Consider the following 27163-nt stretch of genomic DNA (forward strand, 5'->3'; position numbering starts at 1 on the left):
TGATAAACAAGGACTAAACATCTGTAACTGGAGCTAGGATATCCCAGAAGTAACTAAAATTCCAAAAATCTCAGAAAATCTCAGAAAATTGTATCATTTGCAATCAAGAAGTAAGACATAGAAATCAAAGAGTGATAATTTGTCACAAAAGGAGTAAAAAGCAATAAATTGTTGGAAACCTAAGAAGCTTTCTTTACAACATTCTTTCATTTATAATGTGTCAGACATTTTAGTTGCCTTCAGTTCATTCCAGGTTTCTATGTTCTGTAATTTACTTTAAGACTGAGATAGGGCTTAAGTATTTAAACCACAAACAATACAGAAGCAAATGTTTTATCTAGCAGGACAGAGTGGATAAGAGCAACCTTTTTTTTCCCAAGAGGAAATATCATTCTCCATCCCTCCAAAACATGTTTCAACTATGGCGACCCACTGGTTATGTAATAATTTATTCATTTCCATTCACTGACAATCTCCAGCACTATTTCCTGCTTACTAAAGAATTCTCACAACTATTATTCCAAAATCTCAAATGACTCCTATTTGAAGCTAATCTTCTACATGAACAATGTTTCTTCCTCCCTAAAATGTTTTAAAATACTTTGAAATATTTTCTTGATATTCTTTAATATTTTACTTTGAATTACTTCAAACAGACGGCCAGTACCCATGTACTTACCACCCAGCTTTAACAAGTGTGAATTTTTGCCATCTTTGCATCATATTTTATGTTCCCTTCATAAATAGGTCTGTGAACAAAAACTCTAGCCAGCAATACAACTGTTTTCTCTAAGATAAGCATATTAGGAGCTAGTTATAATTCTACATCTTTATTTAGGTTTTTAAGTATCAGAAGGATACTTAACTAGTTATTACAGAACTATTTTCATTACAACATTTTGTTTTGCTTTTTTTCTGTATTGATTTTTATTTTTTTAATTTTTTTCCATTTATTTTTATTAGTTGGAGGCTAATTACTTTTGGTGCACTGGGAAGACAACATTTTGAATAACTGTAAATACCAAGACAGAGACAAAGATTTTTTCTAAATTTATTGTACCCTTCCTATCTCAGACAACCAGCTGAACTTCTGAAATAAATGTCCTAGACAACAGAATCATAGGCTAGTTTCTTTTACCTCCCCACTGTGTCAGCTTCCTGTGGTGCAGTAATATCCTGGGTAGAAGTAAAATAATCAATATTACAGGGTCCCTGGGAAGGAAACCAACTCTCAACAGTGATTTCTTATGTAGAAAAGAGATGACCTCAACTTGTGGTCACAAAGGCATAAACTAGGTATGGTAAGGTTAATACTGTGTTTTTTTAAAAATGCATTTTTGGCTCAAGTTGGTACCAAAGATGTAGCAACACTGAAAATATACATCTCCTCACTTGAACAAAAATCAAGACACTCCCCTTTTTAGAAAGAAAATAAAACAAAAACCACAGTAACCACATTTAAAGGGACTATAAATGCTAGACTTCTTACAGAGAGACAAGGAAGCCTGCCTTCAGGATAACAATTGGAAGTGAGCTCCAATACTCTCACCCCTTAAAAAATACTGTTTCTCAAGAGGAAAAGTGGAAGGTGGGATAAATTAGGAGTTTGAGATTAACATATACACACTGCTATATACTAAATAGACAATCAACATGACCTACTATATAGCACAGGGAACTCTATTCAATATTTTGTAATAATCTCTATGTGAAGAGAATCTGAAAAAGAACAGATATATGGATAACAGAATCACTTTGCTGTACATGTGGAACTAATACAACACTGTGAATCAACTATGTTCAAATAGAAAATAAAGATTAAATTAAAAAATACTGTTTCTCCTACACTGCTATCATAGAGAGATCTGATACAACATATCAACAAATGCTGGAGATGAGACAGCTTCAGGCAAACACTCCCTTCCTCACCACCTCCTGCGCCTACTCTCTCCTGCCTTTATCCACTAGCACATCAAATACCATACATCACAATAAGTTCCAATTTTATACATTCACTTTATCTCTCATCAGGAGGCTCTGACAGCATCCTTAAGAGTCAGGCTGTCGTATCCCAGCCGAGTGCCTTCACCCAGCACAACGCATGAGTTCTCTCCCCTCAAGGACAGTTTGAAAGAAAGGATGGTTCGCGCATATTTTCCTTTTATGTCCCTATATCTCTGTGAGATTTTGAACCTTGAAACTCTATCTCTATGAATGGAGAATCACAGGTGCTCTATTAAACTCTACGTTTCCAATAATAAAATCTTCAGATAAGTGAGTCCTCTCTGTTAAGACAGCCAGGCTTCAATCAGAAAGACTGAAAATTCACTGCTCCTGTTTAAAACTACAAATGAACTGGTCCAGAAAAATGGGGGATCAGAGTAGATGATGAGAGAAGAAAATCTCTCTTTAGGCAGAGATCCAATATAGATAGATTGGTCCTTCTGATCAAAGTGGCTCTTATGTATTATTACTATTTCCTGAACAACCTCAGAACACATTGTAGTACTAGAATATGGTAAATCTATTGCAGACAGAGGAGAGCTCTCATGAATTTTTTTTTTTAAAGGAAAAGAAATACATTTTTTAAATGGGGAAAAAAGTGAAAATTAAACTGTACAAATCAGGCCTTAAAGGATCTGAGAAAAACAGAAATCAGTCTCAGTTTTTTTTCCTTTCCTACAGTTCCTACACCCAAGAAACATGAGAAGGATATAAATCACAAACGTGAAAACCAGGTAGTAGTAATCTTCGCCGTCACACTGAAGTCCCAGGTCTAATGAAAGCACACATGGAAAACTGACACAGGAGAAAGATGTATGCTTGTATCAGACAGGAGCAGAGAGAAGGGGCAGCAAAACAAGACAGCCAAAAGTCAGAAAATTGATGGGACTTTCTTGGCTTATATGGTACCCCAAGTTTCTTTTTCATCCTATATGAAAGTTTGGGAAAGTTTAAATACTTGAAAATATTGTGTAATGGTAGTTCTTAAATCTCTATTCTCTGGGTTTCAAAACAAGAAACAACTCACTTTTTCACTATGATTTTGAGTGTTACAAAAAAAGAGCATAATAATAATAGGGGCAAAGGCTCATAATATTCTGGTTGAATTAGTACTATTTTTTTTAAATGACCCCCTAGTAAACTAGTATGGCTCATAGCAACCAGACACAGTAGAGATGAGGTGCAAGAAAATCAAACAGGTAGAGAGGAAGATACATTGCTTTAAAGTCACATCAGGAACAGCAAATTCTCTAGGAATTATACTGTATAGCTGACATGCATACTCCTACACAACTGGATTTAATAATATCTTTTTGTTAGCAGCTTACCTTTCAAGTACCAGTGCACAGAGAATGTCTTAACTTGACAAGACCTCACCCAGCAGCCTGCTCTAAAGTGATTTCACTTTACCTGTTGTTTTTCTTATGTAAGAGTGTCCTAGCGTGGTCCCTCACATGAATGCATGAATGGACTGTCTCTCAAGCAATGCTCCCTCTCATTTCTCCAATCGTGGCCCAACGGTCATATATGATGTGAGCACAAAATATGAATATAAAATATGCAAGGATGGGCTTCCTGGGAGAGGTACCTCAAGAGCAGGCAAAGCATAAAGGAGTACCTAAAAGCATTGGGCAAGTACCTAAATTGGAAAGTGCCACAGAGAAAAAAAGAGAGGTGTAAAGGTAAAATGTGTCCCTCAAAGTGTCCCATTTATCATTAGCTATATAGAAAAAGAGCCCCAAAATTACTTCCTGCTCTCAGCAGAGGTATAGACAAGTCCATGAGCTGTTCTCAAATTCCATTTACATCATATGCAAATTAAAACATCAAGAATATGATGAAAATTACTAATGTGCCATATCATTCTTACTTCAAAATGTAAGGGAAAAGATTGTTGTTTAGTCACTAAGTCATATCTCCCTTTTTTGTGACCCCATGCACTGTAGCCCACCAGGCTCCTCTGTCCATGAAATTTCCCAGGCAAGAATACTGGAGTGGGTTGTCATTTCCTTCTGCAGGGGATTTTCCCGACCCAGGGATAGAAGTCTCATCTCTTGCATTTCAGGCGGATTCTTTACCACTGAGTCACGAGGGAAGAGCAAGGGAAAAGATATGGCTCTCCTTAAGGTAACTTGTCTACCCTAAAAATGACATCATGACAGCTTCCAATCAAAACTCAAAAAAGACAAACCTGGGATTCAGAAATGCTTTGCAAACAAGTACTCTCTCACTTAAAAACAGGGATCACCAAGTTGCAAAAAATGTTCAATGGTCTACTGAGGTTACAGTCGACCAGTTTATGTATGAATATTACAACCAACTTTTTCTATGACTCCTCTAAGTCCTGGCAACAATCCCTTTGGAATTTCTCTCAAAATTATGGTAGGATGTCTAAATAAGAAATCCAAAGGATAATGTGAAAAATATTAACAATAGTGATGCCTTGTCAATTTTCCTAATGAATCAAATGAATTTCATTCACACAAACACAGCACATGGGTTAACACATAATTATCTTCTTGCTTGAGTTGATAATTATCAGCAGTCAAGAAACTTATTTCCATATCAGAGCTTCAGACTACTTCTGTCATATTAAGTCAGATAGTTGAAATAAATCCCTATTTAGTTTTCCATATTTTTCAGTATAAATGAAACAAATATCAGGTAATAAGAGGCATGTTTCCATTCTCATGACCAGATAAACAAGCACCAAGCTATCCAACAAAGCTAACTTTTTTAAAGTAGCTAAAAGTTTTGTTTTGCCTTTTCTTTCTTTTTTTCATTATGGGGCAGGGCAGGGACGCAGAATGTAACTATTCCCAGATCTTGAAATGACTCGATTTCTATACAATATACCAAAAAGGGCCTGAACGCATAGTCCGAAGTTAAGAGTTCAACAAAGAACAGTGATGGGTTTTGGAATCAAGCTGACAGGTATTACATACATTGCAGGTCCATCATGTAATAGTTATGTGACATTACGCAAATTAACTTCTTGAGTTTAATTTGCCACATCTGTAAAATGGTCTAATACCGACCCTGCAGGGTTATCTTGAAGTTAAATAGAATATTGTATATAAAGTACCAAATACCTAGCCAGGTGTTCTACAAATAACTATTTTAACACATCTGCTTATGTGTATACCTTATCTAGGGCTTCCAGGGTTGTGCCAGTGGTAAAGAACCTATCTGCCAATGCAGGAGACATAAGAGATGCAAGTTTGATCCCTGGGTGGCAAGATTCCCTGGAGAAAGGCATGGCAACTCACTACAATATTCTTGCCTGGAGAATCCCATGGACAGAGGAGCCGAGCAGGCTACAGTCCATGGGGCCACAAAGAGTCAGACATGACTGAAGCAACTTAGCACACATACACGTATCACATCTACCCCCTTGACCTCAAATTAAGGCAGTTATTGTTACTCGACATAAGTTAGTATGAAATGGCCCCAATACACTTCACAGCAATGTTGCCTTCTCCATTGCAAATTTCTGCAACTATACCCCCTCTTACCCAAACCCTACTCTGATGACCCTAAGAATGAGAAACGCTGTACTCTGCAAAGAAAAAAATAAATGAAAGTATTTCTGATAATAGCTCATCACTAAAATTATTCTGGAGCAAAGCAGTAACCTGCTTAAGAGACCAAATTTCAGTCTAATGATCAGATTCAATATGACGAACTGCTGTTAAATCATTACTGCCAAATCGTGTTCATATTTTTCTTAAGCTCTTACAAATTTTTTAAAATGCTGTAAGTACTTTCCCATATCTAGCACTGTAGCAAATTCTACTATTCAAATTTTCTCTTGCTCAAATATCTAAGCAAGAATGCATTCAGATTATGGGGCTGTGAATAGCAGTAACAAATAAGTGGTTATATCATACATCAAAATGCCATGATTTTTTCCCCTTATCAAAATTTACCTTATCAATCTTAACCACAGTATCTCTCTGGATCAGCCCCTGTCTGGACAGCACCCCAGGGGCAACAAAGTCTACCCCAGAATTACCCCCACTTCCATGGAAGATCAACCACATAGGTGGTATATGCCGGCTCAATGAAACATGCCCCTTTCTCATCTATCCACTTCTGCTAGGGTAGCTTTTGAAAGATGACACCTCCAAATTGCATGGGACACTATGCCTGTCTCTTGCATAAGAAATTCAACATTAAACGAAGTTTTCTTTAAACTGAAGTTGATTTACAATGTTGTGTTAGTTTCAGGTATACAACACAGTGATTCAGTTATACTTATATATCTATCCTTTAAATGAAGTTTTCTGACCAATGGATTTTAGACATGTATACAAGTCCTTTGGAATGAAGCTGTTTATACACATACATATATACACATACATGCATATATAAACATATACATATACACACGTATGGGTTTCCCAGGTGGCTCAGTGGTAAAGAATCTGCCTGCCTTACATCTATATATATTCATATATACACATACATACATATCTGAGGTTATTGATATTTCTCCCAGCAATCTTGATTCCAGCTTGTGCTTCCTCCAGCCCAGCATTTCTCATGATGTCCCCTGCATATAAGTTAAACAAGCAGGGTGACAATATACAGCCTTGACATACACCTTTTCCTATTTGGAAGCAGTCTGTTGTTCCATGTCCAGTTCTATCTATTGCTTCCTGACCTGCATATAGGTTTCTCAAGAGGCATGTCAGGCAGTCTGGTATTCCCATCTCTTTAAGAATTTTCCACAGTTTATTGTGATCCACACAGTCAAAGGCTTTGGCATAGTCAATAAAGCAGAAATAGATGTTTTTCTGGAACTCTTGCTTTTTCGATGATCCAGCCTCTTGATGGAAGTGAAAGAGGAGAGTAAAAAAGTTGGCTTAAAGCTCAACATTCAGAAAACTAAGATCATGGCATCTGGTCCCATCACTTCATGGCAAATAGATGGGAAGACAGTGGAAACAGTATCAGACTTTATTTTGGGGGGCTCCAAAATCACTGCAGATGGTGATTGCACCCATGAAATTAAAAGACTCTTACTCCTTGGAAGGAAAGTTATGACCAACCTAGATAGCATATTAAAAAGCAGAGACATTACTTTGCCAACAAAGGTCTGTCTAGTCAAGGATATGGTTTTTCCAGTGGTCATGTATGGATGTGAGAGTTGGACTGTGAAGAAAGCTGAGCACTGAAAAATTGATGCTTTTGAACTGTGGTGTTGGAGAAGACTCTTGAGAGTCCCTTGGACAGCAAGGAGATCCAACCAGTCCATCCTAAAGGAGATCAGTCCTGGGTGTTCATTGGAAGGACTGGTGTTGAAGCTGAAACTCCAATACTTTGGCCACCTCATGCGAAGAGTTGACTCACTGCAAAAGACCCTGATGCTGGGAGGGATTGGGGGCAGGAGGAGAAGGGGACGACAGAGGATGAGATGGCTGGATGGCATCACAGACTCGATGGGCATGAGTTTGAGTAAACTCTGGGAGTTGGTGATGGACAGGGAGGCCTGCGTGCTGCGATTCATGGGGTCGCAAAGAGTCGGACACGACTGAGCAACTGAACTGAACTGATACATACATATATACCTTACTTGGGAGCCAACACATACTCAGAGATAAATAAGCATTTTGTAACTGATTAATGAAGAAATTAAAATCAATTGTTGATGTTTTAACCTTGTTTAACAGATGTACCCTTATTCGCTCCACTCAATGAATATAAATACTTCCATTCTTCAAAGAAATTGACAGAAAGATCAATGACACAAGAATAGCACCATGTACACAACAGATAGCTCTGCAATAAAGCATAAATAAATTGAAAAAGTCAACTATTTAGTATTTCAGCATTCCTGCTTATCCCAGGCGACTCTCAGCCTCATTCTGAGAAAACTGGTTCCCCTGAGGCTTTAAGGAGAAACAGAACATTTGCACAGCCTCAAAATATTTCCCCGAAGATGTTATTTACTTCATTATTTTAACATATGCCCACAAGCTGATACTCCTCCTGAGTAGGTAAAGCTTAATTCCCATTCCCTGGGGAGTGAGCAGGACTCAATGATCAGAGAGTAGGAAGTAATTTGACAGTGGAGAAACCTGACAAATACCACCTTCATCAAGGGATCAGAGTCAACACTATCAGTAGGACTATACTGAATCATGTGTGCCAACAAGAAAGTCACATCGGCTCTGTGGTATTCCCCCCAAAGTCCATAACCTCAATCTAATCATGAGTCAACATCAGAAACACCCAAATTAAACATGCTACAAAATCCCTAACCATTATTCTTCAAAAGTATCAAGTCCAGAAAAGACTAAAGGACTGTCACAAACTGCAGGAGACTAAGGAGATAAATAAATGCAATGTGATATCCGGCATTACAACAAAGAAAAAACATCGGTGGGGAGAAAACAGGGGAATTCAAATGAAGTCTGTCATATACCAGTGTGATTTTCTTAATTTTGCTAAAGGTACTATGTTTAAGATGTTATTTAACATTAAAGAAAGCTAGGTGAAGGATATTATTGCAACTCTTCTGAAAAATTTAAGTAGTATTAGAAAATTAATATATCAAAAATAAATAATTGGGCCTTAAGTGAAGATGGCAGGCTTCCCTGTAGCTCAGACGGTAAAGAATCTGCCTGCAATGCAGGAGACCTGGGTTCAATTCCTGGGTTGAGAAGATCCCCTGGAGAAGGGAAATAGCATCTCACTCCAGTATTCTTGCCTGGAGAATCCCATGGACAAAGGAGCCTGGCGGGCTACAGTCCATGGGATTGCAGAGAGTAGGACAGAACTGAGCAGCTAACAGCACTACTAAAGGACGACAGGATCTGAGGTTGGAGTGATGTTCCCACAAGCCAAGGAACATCTGGAACCACCAGAAACTGGAAGAGACACAGAACTCTTTTTTCCTAAAAAGTTCAGAGGGACTATAGTCCTGCTGATAAGCTGATTTTGGACTTCTAGCCTCCATAATTATGAAAGAATAAATTTCTATTGTTTAAGCCAAATAAATAAATGGGTCTTCATATCATTTAGTACTAAATAAATCCACATGTAAGATATTCTGCACCTTTACCACCTTCCTCACTTGTTGGAATATATTTAAGCTAGGCTACAAAGTAAGTCGCTTTTCATTGAAGACTACCTTCCCAGGGCTACAGTTCTTAAAAAGAAGACAAAGTGTAGTACCAAACATATGGACCACTGACGCAGTAAATCACACTCTGTGATTCTCAAGGGAAACACTGAAACCACAAAAACGATCTACTTTGCTCGTAAACAAGAGATGAACAGATGAAGAAAAACAAGTTCTCAAACTTCATGATTTTGAGAGACTGGCAGTATTATTTAAAATGAAATATTTCCCTCCATGTACAATACACAGGATGCAGTATTTAAGGGATGATAAATAATGACCAAGAGACTATTAAGTCCCTTTCACAAGTGCCAATGAAACATGTAAGATACAGGTTTTATTTCCAAAAGTAATTCTCACCACAGATTATGAAAAGCAGTAAGTTGACATCCTCACTATTCGTGGAATGCACATCACACTCAGCAAGTGAATTAAGCAGTATATATTGATATTTCATCAGCATCGGTTCCATTCTTAGGTAACTGAAAATGCTAAGACCAATGTAACAAATCACGTGAAAGCATTCCTCCCATTCTCTTTAAGTATGACAATACACTAAGAATATACAATGCAGTATCCTGTATGTGTTCTAATCTTTTGATTTATGTCACCTTTCAACTGGAAAAGGTATATCTGAAGTTTTTTCCCAGAAAATTCATTTATGATATTGACTTTAGAAAAACAACAACAGAGTCGATAGCACCAGGCAGTCCTTGGATCTGTCTCTTGCCTCAGCAGTGCTGGGCGGGACAGACCCGAGAATTGCCCCCATTCTCCAGCCTCTGATCCTCCTCCAATCCCCTCTTCAGCTGCAGCCCCCCAAGACCATCTCCACGCCACCCCTTACTTCCAAGTTAACACCAGGTTTTGTGGTTGGCTCCCTGTCCCCAGTCAACCATGAGCTCCCAGATCCACCAGAATTATTCCAAAAAGGTCAAAGCTGCAACCACCCACCTGGTCAACCTGCATCTGTGGGCTTCCTGTACATCTCTCTCTCTGGGCTTCCATTCCAACTGCAAATGTGTGGCTGGCCAGAGGTACTGGGAAAACACAAGGGTGCCATACATCTCTAGAAAATTCGAAATTAGGGCTGTTGGCTGAGTTTTCTTCTGGGACATGCAGAAGCTACCTCAAGATGAGTGGGGTCACAGCCTTGGTGCCAAGGAAGAGATCTTGAGCCCAGAGGAAACCCTGAATCAGGTCCTGCTGTGAATCTGCAAGCCCTGGGTTCTGCCCAGAGAGATGTCCACCTGACTTCATGAAGAAACGCTTCCTGGATCACAAGGTGGAGTTCATCAAGAAGGACAACCACCTGACAAACTCCTCAGGCCAGCCTGAGGCAGGGCTGGGAGAGACCTCTTTGAAATGTTCACCCTTAAGCATGACTAGAAGCCTCCAGGGGCAGCACCTTCTAAAGACCTGCTGCAGCTCCCTGGCCTCTGGTCTGCCTGAGTCTCTGCCTCCAACTTCTTAACCAGCCACAAACCCTCTCCCAAGCTGCAGACCAAGTGTAAACAATAAAGCTTCCTTTTGCAGAAACAAACATATAAGAGAATATGTATCTTAATGATATATATGTAGATTTTAATGGACAGTATCAAATGGGAAAGATACCAACTCTGAAGCCAGGCATAAGTTTAATCCTTATTCGGCTACATGCGAATGTTGTACATATTATTTAACACTTTTTTAAGACTTAATTTCAACAAACCTAGAGATAATGAAATCTATCCTATAGTAACAGTTTCGAATCAATGATACTGAAATGAGCCTTTGTATCACAGCTTATACAGAGACTTCACCTGGTAGGTATCCAGGAAATGGCAGCACTTATTTCCATCAGCTCGTTAGCTTAAGGTCATTTGCTGTCACAGGGTCACTAATGGCCACAGGGATCCATTTACACATACATCTCTTGCTTATTTATTTCAAGCCTAACTCTTCTGAGAATGCTGGATGTGTTAACTTAATGCACTTGGGTAAAATGCTATAGAACCTTTGCAAAATTTAAAGAAGCCAGGAGAACAAAATTATAGGGTTAAAAAAAAATTCCTTGGGAGTTCTCTGATGATCTAGTGGTTAGGATTCAGCACTTTCACTTCCACGGCCCAGGTTCAATCTGTGGTTGGAGAACTGATATCCTGGCAAGCCATGTGGTGCAGCCAAAAAATTTTTTAAAAATAAAAAGTACAATAATATTCCTTGCTAAATCACCTTGCCTGTCCCCGTGCAGCAGGAAGGACCATTGTTGAATCCATCCCAGTCAGATGAGACCATACCCATATTGAAAGATTTCCAATCAAAACAATTCTACAACTCTCCCTTAAACGCCTAGTTAACATTTCATATACAAAATACACATAAGTTTCCATCTCCCTGACATTTTAGTTAAGCACATTTGGCTTTTTTCCACTGTCTTTAGGGACTGGAACACATATGACATAATTATTAAATCACTTCTCAGACTTCTTAGCAGCATAAACCTTCCATCAGAAATCCAGTTTTTCCCATTTTTAATCACCTTGCAAGTTCCCTGTGTCCTCTCTGCAGTTGCAGAGACTGAAAGAGGTCGACAAATCCCATAAGATAGAAAACCAACGAATGGTCACTGTGTTTTACATTCTAATTATATGTGTCAGTATTATACTGTTATTTTAATGATGATCCTATGTTAATGGTGTGACTTCAAACACAGAACTAGCTTTTCTCAACCATCACACTGATATGATATATTCTACTCCAACAGTTTGCTTGTCTTTGCCTATCAAATAATGCTTAGCTTTTTATACCACTTTATAGTCTAAAATTCTACATGATCCCTGCAACCATTTTGGATTAAAGCAAGGCAGGTATCATTTCTAATTCACAGTTTAATAAAAATAAAAAAGGAAGTTCCGAGAGTTTCACTCTCTCCAGGGCATGTAGTTAATAAGTGACAACCAGGACCAAGACAGTTCAGCTGACATCCATCAATCCAATGGACTTCTATTTACAACCAAAATATACATATGACACTTCAGTACACTTACTGAAACAGAGAACTTTGTCCTCACAATCCTGTGGTTATATCTGCCCTTCTCTTAGCTTTAAATTCATGTTCCATGCCTTTTATATTAGAAGAGGTTCTCCGCTGACCTTCATTAAAGGCTTATACCAAAATAATTCTTTTAAAATCTCTTTCTAGAGCAAGTAAAGAAACTTATCAACTTCCACTTAATTATGACATTGATCATGAGCATTTATTTGCTCTGTTTTCCAAAAGCCTCCTTTATATGAGGGTAATTTTTTAAAGGGAAGTATCAGTCCCCAAGAATAAAGAGACTGACAGGGTAGACAGGAGAGTCAAAAGGAACATGCCAGATGCTGTTAGAATGTAACACGCAGATTTGATGAGGCAGACAGTTAGACATTTATCAACCAGAACAGTATCTGGAATACAAGTAAAGTCCAAAAAGATTCAATAATGTGCTCTCACTAAGATTTCTAGTAAGAATAATTTATCTAACAGTGTAGGTAAACATTCAGTTCATAAAATGAACTTGAGACACTGTGGTCTCTGCTAGTGGTCCCTGCAGCTAAGCTCTGAAGGACTAGGCTCAGCAAGACAGCCACAAGAGCAGAAAACGGTGCTGGTAAAGAAACGGCTGCTCTGGGACCAAAATCCATCATCAAACCAAGTGTTATCTGAATGACTTTAATTTGCCGTAAGATAGCTTTTTAAGGAACAGATCAAACCGGATGAAAGCTGGGTACCTCTGGAGATAATAAAATTCAACAGGTTAAAAACGCCTACAAACTTAGAAATATTAAGAAAGTCAAAGTCAGAACTCATGAAAATAAATATAAACCTAAAATCAGAAGCTCTCCATGTAAAACTCCTTCTGATGAGAATAAAATGTCTGATGACTGTTAACTATAAAAAATAATGTAAAAACAGATCCATTTATATAAAAGAATTTTCAACTGGCACAACCTATGGTGACAAAAGAAATATTAGTAAAGATAGAGCACAAAATATTCAAATTAGAAACACATTTACAAAGCATTTAAGAATTCACATTGTGGTGTCTAATTTTGCTAAAAAGTTTAGAGACCTCTGACCAAAAGTATAAAGACAGATCATCTAATGCTTTTCAAGGAAGATTAATTTGCAAAAAAATAAAGGAGAGAAAGAAGGCAAAATAAATCATAAGCTAAATTAAGGCCTAAACAAGAGGAAAAAAGTGCTATAAATGCTGAAATGAAATCTCTACAATGAAAGACTGGGTGTTTGCTGAATTTTTCAGATGACTTAGATGATCTGACCTATAGAGAAGATCAAGACTTCCTCTTCTCAAACTGTAAGGAAATAAAGTGGATACACTTTATCAAAAGTGCAAGAGAGAGATACAATTCTATTTCATGAGAAAGCAATAGAAATAATAGACATGGCTGAAGAAGCCAATAATGGGAACCTCCAATTAAAGAACAAGAGAGAGAGATGAGGAGTATGAGGAGAGGTACAAAACACAGCCCTGAAAAAATCATGGTGGATCAACCAGAATCCCTCAACAAATGGAAATCAAAAGGTCACAGACTTAAAGGAAAAGGAATTAAAGCAGCATAGCTGTGTCTGTCAAAAGAAAAGTACAGTTCCAGAGCGAGGAAATGAAAACTGATAGCGATGGTGCACATGATAAAAAATGAGGCAGCCGGACCAGTAAAAATAGACAAAGAGCCATCATCAAAACAACAGAAAATACAGTGGTGCAGGAGACCAGTAGGGTAGCAAACAAATTTCTAGGTATTCAGCAGGTTTGAAAAACAAAGAAAATCAAATTAGACCCAATTCAGTGTCCAGTTAAAAGAAAGGAAGAGACTTTTTTGCTTCTATGGTTTAACCTTTTTGTTTCTGTTGTTCAAATAAAGACTGTTTTAGTGTATAGTTCTGCCTGTGTTACTTCAAATGATTGAAATATCAAAAGAAGTTTTTCCACCAAGTTGCCTGTGTAATATGAGAATATATTAGCAAAAACTAATAAAATACATACCAAATAAAAAAAATACATACCAAATAAAAAGAGGGAAAAACAAAGAACTGAATCAAGGAGGTCAAATACAACTCAACTATCTTGCTGCTTCACAGGAAAAAATGTTCCAAGTTTAATTAAAAAATACAGGTGCTAGAATGACAGCCTTCTTTTCCTTTTTGGTCTAACTGCTGCCAAGAGGATATAGAGGCAAAGAAATCAAATATCATTATAATTAAAACCTCCCCCCCCAAAATGAACTTTCATAACATGATGAGGAAGATAAGATAGTAGCTGTTTATGAAGGTCTAAATTGGTTTTATTCAATGACCCATGAATCAAGCAGCATCCCATCCATAGGATAGACAGGCTCTTTCTGTAATAGCTTCAAATAAAAACATGCCTAGACAGCTGTGCTGACCAAACTGTAGTCTAATCATTTCATTTTTATTTGTTCCACTTAAACAGCTTATAGACTTGCACATAAAAGATTGGTTTTCTCATGTTTATCTTCAATATTGCTCCAGTGCATCCTGTTCGCACTGTAAACAGTTTTCTAACTCTGTTATCCAAGGCATCTTAAATGGGGGAATAAAAAAAAAGCATATGGCATGATTTTAATAACTCACCATTTGGGGGGAAAAAAAGGAGAAGGCAGAAAAACTGCTTAAAGATCTCAGTTTTTAATGCGTCAATATGAGTATGGTACCCTTTTTAAAACTTTTGAAATATAATTTAGAATTGCAAGGATATTGTTCAAAAATAAGAGCTAAAAGCATGATTAGCTATAAGCCTAAGGCTTACAGAAAGAGTACTAAGAAGATATCTGAAGGCTCCCAATCCTATCAGAAAAAGTAAGACTTCAAACAAACCAGTCCCCTTCCTATATCCTCCATTTGTAAAAATGTGATGCCATGGCCCCTGGCCAGAAACTCAAGGCAGAAAGCACCTGCACATTGAAGACACAAGTTGAAGGTGCAAAAACAGGCTGCCTCTCTCAAAAGGTTTATTTTGGTCTATGGTAGTAACTGAAATTCTACCATAAGAAATCCATTTTTAGACTTTTTTTCTTAGAGAGAGAGATACATAAGCAATACATATATACAATCTAAATAATTATTAAGCAAACATAAGTAACTACTACCCAGATCAAGCAATAGAATACTGCCATCATCAGAGCCATCTCCCTCACCCCCACGCCCCACACCCACTACACACCCCTCCCCAGTTATTACCCCTCATCTCTCCACTGGAGGTGACCACAGTCCTGATTTTCATAATAATCATTCCTTGATTTTCATTTTACCATTTAAACATGCATCCCTAAATAACACTGTTTACTTCTTTTTCCTCGTGTTTGAACTTTATATGAATAGAATCCCACTGAGGTATTGTATACTTCAGTTATATATGCTTGCACCCATACAACAGAATGTGAATGGGGGCAAACATACCCTTTTTCTCACCTTAAACTCATGACCATCAACCTCCAATGGGCCTCCATTAGCTCTCAGCAACCATACCACATTTTCCTATTTCATTCAAGTTCCTACACCCTGGTTAACTATTTGCCTCTTTAGTTTTTTTTTTTTTGAAATGCAGTTGATTTGCAGTACTGTGTTATTTCAGGTATACAGCAAAGTGATTAGTTATATTTTTCAGATTCTCTTTCATTACTGAATAAGATATTGAATCTAGTTCCCTGTGCTACACAGTGGGAGCCTGTTGTTTTTCTATTTGATATAAAGCAGTGTGTATCTGTTAATCCCATGCTCCTAATTCATCCTCCCCTCCTTTCTCTTTTTGGCAACCATGATGTTTCTTTTCCTATAGATAACTATCTCTTAACATCTACCCTCTCCTCACATTTCCAGTATCTCCTCTCTGACTCTTGCTCATAGCTTTCTTATTTCACTAAGAAAACAGAAAGAAGCGGAAGAGAACTTCCTCACACCCCCATCACATCTACCCATCCACCTACACTATGCCTAAATACTCTGTGTGTGTGTGTGTGTGTGTGTGTGTGTGTGTGTGTGTGTGTGTGTGTGTGTGTGTGTGTGTGTGTGTGTGTGTGTGTGTGTGTGTGTGTGTGTGTGTGTGTGTGTGTGTGTGTGTGTGTGTGTGTGTGTGTGTGCGCGCGCGCGTGCGTGCGCGCTGCGTCGCTTCAGTCATGTCCGAAGCTTTGTGACCCTATGGACTGTATCCAACCAGGCTCCTCTCTCCATGGGATTCTCCAGGCGAGAATACTGAAGTGGGTTGCCATGCCCTTCTTCAGGGGATCTTCCCAACCCCGGGATGGAACATCTCTTAGGTCTCCTGCATTGGCAGGTGGGTTCTTTATCACTAGCGCCACCTGGGAAGTCTGGGTATCCTCCAATCACAGTTGAAAAACTGCCCAAGCCCCGAGCAGTGGGCAATCAACTCCATCTCTACAAATGATTCCATCATCTCATGTAGACCAAAGAACACAGATCCTCAATTCTCATCTCTTCTCAGATTATTTTTTACCTCTTTTCTGGATGTTTTTAATCAACCAGTAAACATTCAATTACTTCTCCCATGTTTAAAAAAAATACGTTTTGATCCACTTTCCCCATCAGCCCATTACTCTCCCGTTTAGAACAAATCTCAATATTAATAGTTGTTTATACTTTCACTGACATGTCTCTCCTTCCATATTCTTATTAAATGCAAGAAAGAGTTTATCCCACCATTCCAATAAAACTGCTTTAGCTAAGATCACTAGTAAATTCAGCTGTCAATTCTTGCTTGTCATCAGCTGCATTTGACACTGACCCCTCTTTTTTCCTGGAAACATGTTCATTCTCCTTTGCTGGTTTTTTCTCATCCGTAACCACTAGACACTGTGGTACCCAACGCTTAGTACCTTTCTAGCCAGTAATTCCCTTGGACATCTCACGCGTTCTTGTGACTTTCAACACCATCTATAGGCTGGCTTCACCCACATGTCAATCTCCTATCCAAACCTGGGTCCTGAACTCCAGAAACCTTCATCCAACAACCCGCTTGACATTCCCAGTATTTCCTGTTGGGCACTGTGCTGGGTCTCTTCCAGTTACGTCGGGATTCACTCTCCACTGGTCTTCTCCCTGTTCTGCCCAGAGGTTGATCTATACAGATCACAGCTACAGGTTTTCCTTGCCTTCTGACTTTCAGCAGGTTAGGCTTATGGGAAGCCTTGGCAGGACAATGGAGGAAAAAAGGAGTCTAAGACCAGAGTACCTACTGCCCTGTCCTTCTGCTGGTGGAGTCACCTTTGTTGGCTACACCTTTTGACCAAGGTGATTCATCCTCTCAAGGTAAACATCTCACATGACGCTCTCCTTCAGCGTCCTAGTAACAGGGATGTTAACATCTCTGTCTTTACCCGCCCTCCCAATACTGTACCGTCTTTGTGTTTTCTCTACATCCTACCCACACCTTTGTAAGTGATTCCTTTGTTAAAACTGCCTTATAATTATACTGAGTGTACCATCTATTTCCTACAGGATTCTGACTAATACAGATGTCTAACTGGCATCTCACTTCTAACACACATAAACTGAGCACCTCCTACAGTTTTATCCATCTCAGTTAATGTTAACCCCGTTCTTCTAGCTGTTCAGGCCTTAATCTTGGCATCATCTCTATGCATCTTTTCATCTCATATGCACATGTGCAAGTCCAATCTCATACCCTACATTTGTGCTTGCTCCGCACACGAAGTCACTTCAGTCATGTCTCTTTGTCACTTCAGTCATTGCTCTTTGCAATCCTATGGACTGTAGCCTGCCAGGCTCCTCCATCCATGGGATTCTCCAGGCAAGAATCCTGGTGAGGGCTGCCATGCTCTCCTCCAGGGGATCTTCCCAACCCAGGAACTGAATCCATGTCTCTTACATCTCCTGCACTGGCAGGCGACTTCTTTATCACTAGCGCCACCTGGGAAGCATTCCTTCCAAAAGAGATCCCAAACTCCACCACGTTTCACCACCTCCACAGCTCCCACCCCTGGCCCCCGCCACCATCAATGCCTGTCTGCATGACAGTTGGCCTTCCATATCTGCAGGTTCCTCATCCTCAGATGGAAATCTGCAGATGCTGAGTCCATGGAAACAGAGAGTTGGCTGCGCTGCACACCACAGAAACAGACAGTTGACTGTTATGTAAGGAGCTTGAGCGTCTGCAGATGCTGGTATCTGCTAAAGGTCCTGGGACCAATCTCCCACGGGTACTGAGGAACAGCTTTATTGCAATACCCTCTCTGCTCTACCTGCTCCTTCCCTCACCTGTCTTCAGGTTTTTCCAACTCAGCAGATAAAATGACCTGTTAAAACAAGAGGGAGCTGTATCCCTCTTCTCTTCAAAACCCTCCAGTGGCTACACATTTCACTCAGAATAAAAGCCAGCATCTTTATTACGGTCTACAAGTTTCCATGGGACCTGGTCACGTGACCCCTCTCTGACGTCACTGCCTCCCTGCTTGCTTTGCCCAGCCACGCTGCTCTCGGTTACCGCCTTGACTCCTGTCTCAGAGCCTTCGAACTTGCTCCTCTCTCTGCCTGGAACGCTCTTCCCCACAGACATCCTCAATGCCTGCTCCCTCACCTTCCTCAGGCCTTTATTCATATGTCATCCTATCGGTACGGCTTGCTCTGGCCACCTTTATAAAATGGTAACAGCCCCTCCTCACTTCATTTCTATCCTAATTATAGCCATTTAATATCTTCTACAGTTTCCTTTTCTTTATTGTTTGTGTCTGTTCTGTTTCACTTCTGTATGCTCATCCTCTGAAATGGTACCTGGAAATGGTGGGTACTCCAGTAATTGTTGAAAGAACCTCAGCTAGATATCACTCAATCAACTGGTCAAGAGAGACAGAAAAAAAGGTTTAGCGGCTCTACATACTGGCGAAAACTAGGACGTTCAGCTTGTCCCCTCTTTGGAGAGCAATTTGGCAGTATCTAGGAAAGTTCATGATGTGCACATCTATGATATTTTTTCTGAGTTACAAATGTATTTACACAAACTAGGACAGTATACGAAAAGTCACAATCATTCTAAGGAATACGGTCAGCCTGTCTATAGGACATTCTTAATGTTTTATGATTACAGAATGAACTCCACTTATCAAAAGTAAACCAGCATAGCCCTACCCCACCACAGAGGAAGAAAGCATGGCAGCTCTTCTCAGGTTTATGCTGCAGTGAAAAGAAAATGATAGATCGGCAGCAGAGTGGGGAAGAAATGTAAGCACATATCAAGATGTGATGGCTGTGATCTCTCAAGAAACTAATCACAGATAAACAAACCACTCAGGAAATCAGTAAGCAAAGACAGGCTGTAAGAAAAATACATATGAGACCCAAACCATGCCAGGCTTTAAGTTATAAATAAAACACTAAAATAAGTAACCAAAATCATAAGCCAATGCACATAAGAGTTGGGTTAGACTAGAATTCTGAATTGCCTTCAAACATTTATACAATATATTTTATTGCCAGATAGTGTCCTAGTAACTGACTACACAAGTGATTCAGTCAAATCCAATGGTAGGTAGTCCACAGGTTAACTTTATTGCACTACTTCAATTTTCCCTCTAAATCTTTTAGCAAAACAGCTGATTAAAAACTGAAACTGACCAGCTCACATTTCACCTTTCTCCTATTTGAAGAAAAGATTATTATAAATCCACAACTGGCCAAAATGCAGACAAGAAGGAGGAAACACCCATCTGAGTGGCAAAAAACCCATCCTTGAACAGTCAGCAAGTTGGACGCCACCAACCACACAGGGGGATGATGCTACTGGCATAAACATAATGGCCCCAGGCTGAATCTGTTCTTCTACTCAAATCTAATCCTCTCTTCCCTTCCTCTTCCTTTCCTACTCAAAGGGTTTATTCTATTAAGTTAGAAGAGAATTCACTTTACGATTCTTAGTTCAGTACAGCCATTTAAAAATACAGGTAGATGAGAAAAAAAAGGTACAACTTCACCATAAAAGTTGGGAAGAAGAGGGAATTCAAAACCAGTTATCTGAAAATACTATTGTCACTTTATTTCTCTGTTTCTCACAGCTTCATCCTTTACTTTTTTTCATCTGGAAATTTTTTGAGGCAATTATAAATTCATATAGTTATAAGAAATAATACAGCAAGATCTCCTATACAGTTGGCCCCAATGGTAACACTTTTCAAAACTATATAGTTGAATATGCCACTCAGGAATTGACATTTAACACAGAATCCAATCTTATTCAGACTTCCCCTGTTTTATTTGTGCTCACTTGTGTGTATTATGACTATGTATAAGTTTGTGTGTTCACCACCACAATCAAGACATTGAGCAATATGAGCACTGCAAGACATAGCCTACTCCCACCCTCCCCCATCCCTAACTCCTGAAAACCACAAGTCTATCCATCATTTATCATTTCAATTCTTATGTCATAGCCTGGTAGCAGATAGCCTTCTATACAACCAGCTCTGGTCCATTTCCTGTTACTACTCTCCAGCTTCACACTGCTGCGCATCACTCCAGGGAGTCAATCTACACGGATGGTCATAGAAGTAATTAGTTTTTCACCTTACTGATAAAGAAAACTATTCAAAAACAAAAAGTTTGGTGTTTAGGTACATATGGCTTCAGTGTGCCTATCCACTAATATGTTATATTGCTGGTTATAAAAGAAGGAAGAATGAACATATATTCTAGAAACATAATAAACCTTTGTATAAACTTAAGTACCTATTCCTCTGAAATCAAAGAAAACAACTTCTGTCTCTCAGCCTACTACCCAGTTTAGCGGGACACAGTTTAGCATTTCATTCCCATAAAGCCTTTCACCCATTTCAACCAGAACTCAAGTCACTCTGCATCAGTATGTGGAAACCCAAGGCTTCCACTTAAAGAAGTACCACTTTTTCCTTGCAAACCATTAGATACTGTCCTTTACCTGGATTTAAAATTCAAACAATGAATGCTAGTTATTAAAATGCTATTTAAAAAGGAATATAAATGTCCATGCAACTTTCATAGCACTAAGTAGTATGCACCTGGGATTCATACCTGCAGAGCTGAGAAGAACACTGAAATCTGTCCCCCTCTGTGATTCTCCACTTTCATTATCAACTTCTTTTTCAGTATCTTGATATCGATCCCAGTTAGAGACTATCTTCCTTTTAGAATAATTTCCCTGTTCTTCATTCTCTTCTCCATAGGTCTCTGCATCACTGTCATCTTCGATCTGCAATCATTAGAGACAAATCAATAAGCTGGCAGTAGAAACCCTGACCTTAGTCACCTTAGCAATAAAATGTTTAAAAACAAAACAAAAACACAGTACATCGGTATCATGATAAAGAGTACATTATATAAGCCAAACTCTCTGAAAACATTAAATAGTATTTTAAGAGAACCCCATTATATCATACATTGTGCTTTCTGGGTAAACTTTCATTTCGCTGTCAAAAGGAAATCTGATGAGTTCCTACCTAAAATTTGTGTAACTGAATCTCTAAAGTCTACCCCAATGTATCCTATTTCAAGAGTTGTTTCTTCTTACTGAAATAATCAAAGCTGTAAGAGTCGCAGGCAAAAGACTTAAAGACGAAAATCACTTTGTCCAATTTACAGATTTTACAAATACACCCCATAAGTATATTTTATAAGCTTTAAATGGGAGCCCTGCTTAGATGCATTTTAGACAACAGTTTCCAGTCTTGGGCATTAAAATGTTGAGAGAGCATGCAGAAAAATGCAGAATGTGAGAAATTACAAAAGATAAATGGTCTAGTTTCTTCAACAAATAAATTACAAGGGGAAAATGGTGAGAGAAGGAGGGAAAACCTACAGATTAAAAGAGCTTAATGGACACATAACCACTGTAATGTGGGAGCTTATTTGTACTCTGATCCAAATAATATAACTAATGGGAATTCTCTGGCAGTCCAGTGGTTAAGAATTGATGCTTTCACTGCCATGGCCTGAGTTCAATCCCTGATCAGGGAACCAAGATTTCACAGGCTGCATGACATGACCAAATATATATATCAAACAATTTACCTAGAAAAAAAAATCATTTATAATACCATTGAAACAATGTGAACAATAACAGGGTATTTTCTTATATTAAGGAAATCTTTTATTTGCTTATTGTTTGCTGTGATACCATTATTTGTTAAATATTTTTATCTTTTAGAAATAAATATTGAACTATTTATTGATGTAAAGATATGATGTAGGATTTGCTTCAAAATCACAGGTGGAGAGGACTGGTGGGTAGAGATGAAATAAACTGAGCATAATTGATAATTTCTGAAGCTGGATGATAAGTATATGGAAATTCATTATATAATTCTATCTACTTTAGTACATGTAAAAGATGCATACAGAATCTAAAGACACAATTCAAACGAGTAGCCCAAAGATTATAAAATCTTTATGAAATACTGTAAAACACATTAAAATAATCCATTTGTACAGATGAGTTTACACTTTTATTGACACGGGAACAGGACATGTATATTGCAGAAAATTAGGAAGGAGAGACGAGCCAAAAAATAAAAACCCCAGGTTCCCATCACCTGGGCACACCACTACTAACACTTTGCTCTACATTCTTTCAGATCTTTTACTATGTGTATATTTATATATACTTTTGGTAACCAGACTTTTTCATCAATATTCGCCACCTCTGCTTTTCAGTAAATTTCATTTTCTATAGCATCCAGACTATTTCCAAATTTCCCTAACTGATCCCCAAAATATCCTTTAAAGTTGGTTTTTCCAAGACAGTATTCAAGACCATGCATTATATCTCACTGCTTGTCCATTAAGTCTCTTTGAATCTACCACAACCTCTATTTTTATGACATTTATTTACTGAAGAAGGGAAAAGGACCCACATACTGTCTGGTTATTTCCTTGTGGCATTAGTACATTAATTTATAGGAAATAGTGGATAAAAAACATTTTTAATCTGAATGCTCAGTAGACTTGAGTTAAAATATTTTTGGCTAAAATACATCACAGATGGTGAATAACATATGATAAATGGCTAAGCCAACATGAGTCAAGTGGGAAAGCAGAAAGTGTTAGTCGCTCAGACGTGTCCAATGCTTTGTGACCCCATGGACTGTAGCCCGCCAGACTTCCCTGTCCATGGAATTCTCCAAGCAAGAATACTGGAATGGGTAGCCATTCCCTTCCCCACAGGATCTTCCTGACCCAGAGATCGAATCCGGGTCTGCATTACAGGCAGGCTCTTTACCATCTGAGCCGCCAGGGAAGCCCCAACATAAGTAACCCTAAGATTAGCCAATGAGTTTGTATCATGAAGCCTGATCTACCCACCATAGTGAGGTTTTTCCCTGTTGCATCGAGCAAATTACTGTGTGGTGTTATTTTGGTCCACTACAAATTTCAGGTTGCCCATCAACCATTTACATATCAAATTTAAAACTAGTCAATAATCCTTGCCCGAATCAAATTTCATAAGCTTTCATGAAGCAATGAAGTAAGCAACCTTTCAAGATCACTTTCAGCCCTCAAATGTCATCATAAACCTCCTTGACAGCACAAAAAGACGGCAATCCACGTTATAATCTAGAGATCTTAAAGGCTGCCTGAAACCTAACGGTTTCCTGTCATTCCTGAAAGTTTCTCAGAACCAATAGATGCTGGCAAATTAAAGATAAGTGGCTGAATGAGATCTGCTATATAAATAACAAATGCCAGGAACATTTCAAAGAAAATACCTTGCAACTGATGAGAATCTGGTAGGTAGACTACAGCTGAAAGTATCTGCAGGGTTTATTTTGGGAAAATTCAATATTCTTTTGTTGACCCACTGGGTAAGGAGAGTTCAGAGAGGCCTCTCCAGTCAGTGGAAAACTTTGAACACAGATATAGCCAATGGCAAAAATGTAAACCCAAGCAAAATAATTAGCTCGATGTGAAAGGATTATGATCTGAAACACCCAAGGAACTATTAACCAGAAATAAGCACTGAAATGGGAGACTGGAGATCTAGACAGAATTAATGATCCTGCCATCACCACATTTAATATTTACAAAGTGTTTATAATAGCTTGGGCCTTGCTGCTGAATGACTCACTAATCTCCAACTCAGAAGAATCACTGAACAAGAATCTCATTATCTCCACCTAAATGTGGAGACAAGAGTCATCATTAGCCTCCATCACAAGAGGGTAGTAAGAAGTAATAAAGTTTGGAAGACATTTGATATAACTTAGAGAAAGGTATATCTTAAAAACTTCATTTTGCAAAAATCTGGGACAGGATAAAATGTGCAAAATCCCACAATGGGAGAAAGAGCAGAACAAATAAGAAAGCAATGTGAAAACTAAATAGGAAGGCATCATTATAAAAACATTATTATGAAATGTCTGGTGTATACTGTGAACTGTAAGACACTGATGAAAGAAATCAACAATACAAATGAAAACTAGTTCATGCCTAGATCTGAAGAATAGTTAAAATGTCCATACTATCCAAAGCAATCTACAACTTCAATGCAATTCCTATCAAAATTCCAATGGCATTTTTCACAGAAATAAAACAAACAATCCTAAAATTTGTGAGGAAACACAAGACCCCCAAATAACCAAAGCAAACTTGAAAAAAACAGCAAAGAAACAGGCATCACAATTCCTGGTTTCAAACTATATTACAAAGCTATACCAATCAAAACTGTATAGTATTGGCATAAAAACAGACACAGTTCAATGGAACAGAATGAAGAGCCCAGAAATAACCCCACGCACATATGGTCAATTAATTTATAGCAAAGAAGCTAAGAATATACAATGGAGGAAAAAAAACCATCTCTTCTTTAAATGGTGATGGGAACACTGGTGAGCTACATTCAAAAGAATGAAACTGGGCCCCTATCTTACACCATAAACAAAAATTAATTCAGAATGGATCAAAAACTTGAATGAAAGCTCTGAAACCATAAAACTCCTAGGAGAAAACATAGGTGGTAAATTGCTTGACATCAGTCTTGAAATAAGTTTTTGGAGTTGACAACAAAAACAAAAATAAACAAGCAGGATTACATCAGACTAAAAAGCTTCTGCACAGCAAGGGAAACCACCAACAGAGTGAAAGGCAACCTACTGAATGGGAGAAACATTCGCAAATCATATATCTAAATCAGCTTCTCCTTTAACAATCAATCTTAAAAGCAATTATAAAATAACAAGTGCATAATTATATCTCTGTATGTTATAAACCCAACAATAAGATTCTCGCAATAAAAGCTATAAATATATGCTTACTCCTGTTTCTTATCTCATATTCTTTAAAAGATATAAAATTATATAAGGTAACAATTATAACAAAATATTGTCAGTTTTGTGACATATGGATGTAACATATATAAAACAATAGAATAACAAAAAGGGGAAAAGAGGAATAGAGCTGTATTAGTGTTTCTATATCTCACTGGAATTAACTTAGTTGATGAAAATTCTAAGTTAAAATATATATGGTAAGCCCTAGAGCAACCACTAAGGAAACAACTTCTTTAAAAAGTGGGGGAAAAAAATTAAAAGAATTAAACTGTTGCACTAAAAATATTTACTTGGTGCAAAAGATAGTAGTAAAAGTGGAACAGAGGAATGATATACATGAGACCTGTGGAAGAAAAAAAGTAAAATGTTAGATATAAATATCCAACTGTGTCACTACTAATATTAAATATAAATAGATTAAAGAATCAAAAATGGAGAAACTGGCAGAATAGATTCTTTTAAAATCCAACTATATGCTGTCTACAGAAAACATGTTAGATTCAAAGATTAAAATATCATTAAAACGAAGTAAAAGAATGGAAAAAGATACTCTATGCAAATAGTATGCAAAAGAAAACTGGAGTGGCTATACAAATTTCAGACAAAATAGACTTCAAGGAAAAACTGTTATAAGAGACTAAGAACATTGTTCAATGATAAAAGGGTCAATCCATCAGAAAGATAACATTTAAACATATGCTGCTAACAAGAGAACCTCACAACATAGGAAGCAAAAACTGACAGAATTACAGGGGAAAATATTAATAGTTCAACAATAGTATCTGGAGACTTCAACACCCCATTTTCAGTAATGGCTAGAACTAAACAAAAGGTACCAATATACACAGCGGAACCAATACAAAGATTTACTCACTGAAGATGAGGTCCTATTTTTCTTATAACAATAATTTACATTAACTTACAACAACTTAAATTAGCCAGCTATGAACACTATATTTGATCAACATTATTTTTAAAACATCCCCTTACTTTCTTTTTTCCAAAAAAGCAACAGTCAATATTTAGTGATTATCTTTATCCTGAAGAGCCTGCAAATAAGCCAGTGAAATTTGGGACACTGCTAACACATACCTAGACAACACATCCTCTTTAAAGCCTTTTACATTCAGAAGCCAAGTTTCTGAAGGTCCCTGTTCTACTTTCTTCTGGAGTAAATGAGTATAGCAAAGGCTTTCCTGCTTTGAACCTAACAAGGAGGTTGAAAATAGTCAATCACACATTTTCAACAACCTTGTTTGTTCCTCACAAAATGTAATTAAACCACAGAAGGGAATGAATGAGATTAAATATATATATATATAAATAAAAGAAAGCATATTGAAGGAAACTCTCCTACAGAAAGTCACTGAAAACTAATTTCAGTAATTAAGTAATAAAGTCAAATCCAGCCAATCAAAAATGCTACAAGGTAATTGGAAAATTATATTAATTCATCCTACTATAAAATTTTTAAATGTTATCAAACTCTAAAACATATCATTAGTTAATAGTCTAGTTGACAACTTTTATATCTGTAACTCTATTAAGGTCATTTTTATCTTACATAATAATCATTGGGTCATAAGCAGCAACTGATCCTAGCTAAGAGTTCAAGAACAGCTTTTAGTATTAGAAAAGTGTGCTTCAGACTCAGAGAATGAACTTACTGCTACCAGAGGGGAAGAGTGATGGGAGGGATAT

The 27163-nt window shown here is 37.8% G+C and overlaps 2 protein-coding genes across 4 annotated transcripts in view; one reads left to right on the forward strand and one right to left on the reverse strand.

Moving 5' to 3' along the window:
• Positions 1-27163, reverse strand: part of AVEN (apoptosis and caspase activation inhibitor) — a 187898-nt gene that overhangs the window by 125215 nt on the left and 35520 nt on the right. The window contains exon 4 of the mRNA XM_043921078.1: positions 21213-21390. Within this exon, the coding sequence (XP_043777013.1) occupies positions 21213-21390 (178 nt within the window). The remainder of the gene's footprint in view (positions 1-21212; positions 21391-27163) is intronic.
• The window catches only part of CHRM5 (cholinergic receptor muscarinic 5), an 85334-nt gene that overhangs the window by 6302 nt on the left and 51869 nt on the right, over positions 1-27163 (forward strand). Inside the window, exon 2 of one of the 3 annotated variants that reach the window (XR_006343880.1) lies at positions 18212-18719. The exons of the other annotated variants lie outside the window; for them this stretch is intronic. The gene's annotated coding sequence lies outside the window, so the exon portion shown is untranslated. Of the gene's footprint in view, positions 1-18211; positions 18720-27163 lie in introns of those variants that run through there. 3 annotated transcript variants of the gene reach the window in all.

The sequence above is a fragment of the Cervus elaphus genome, chromosome 12 (assembly GCF_910594005.1).
Source record: "Cervus elaphus chromosome 12, mCerEla1.1, whole genome shotgun sequence".
Lineage (NCBI taxonomy): Eukaryota > Metazoa > Chordata > Mammalia > Artiodactyla > Cervidae > Cervus > Cervus elaphus.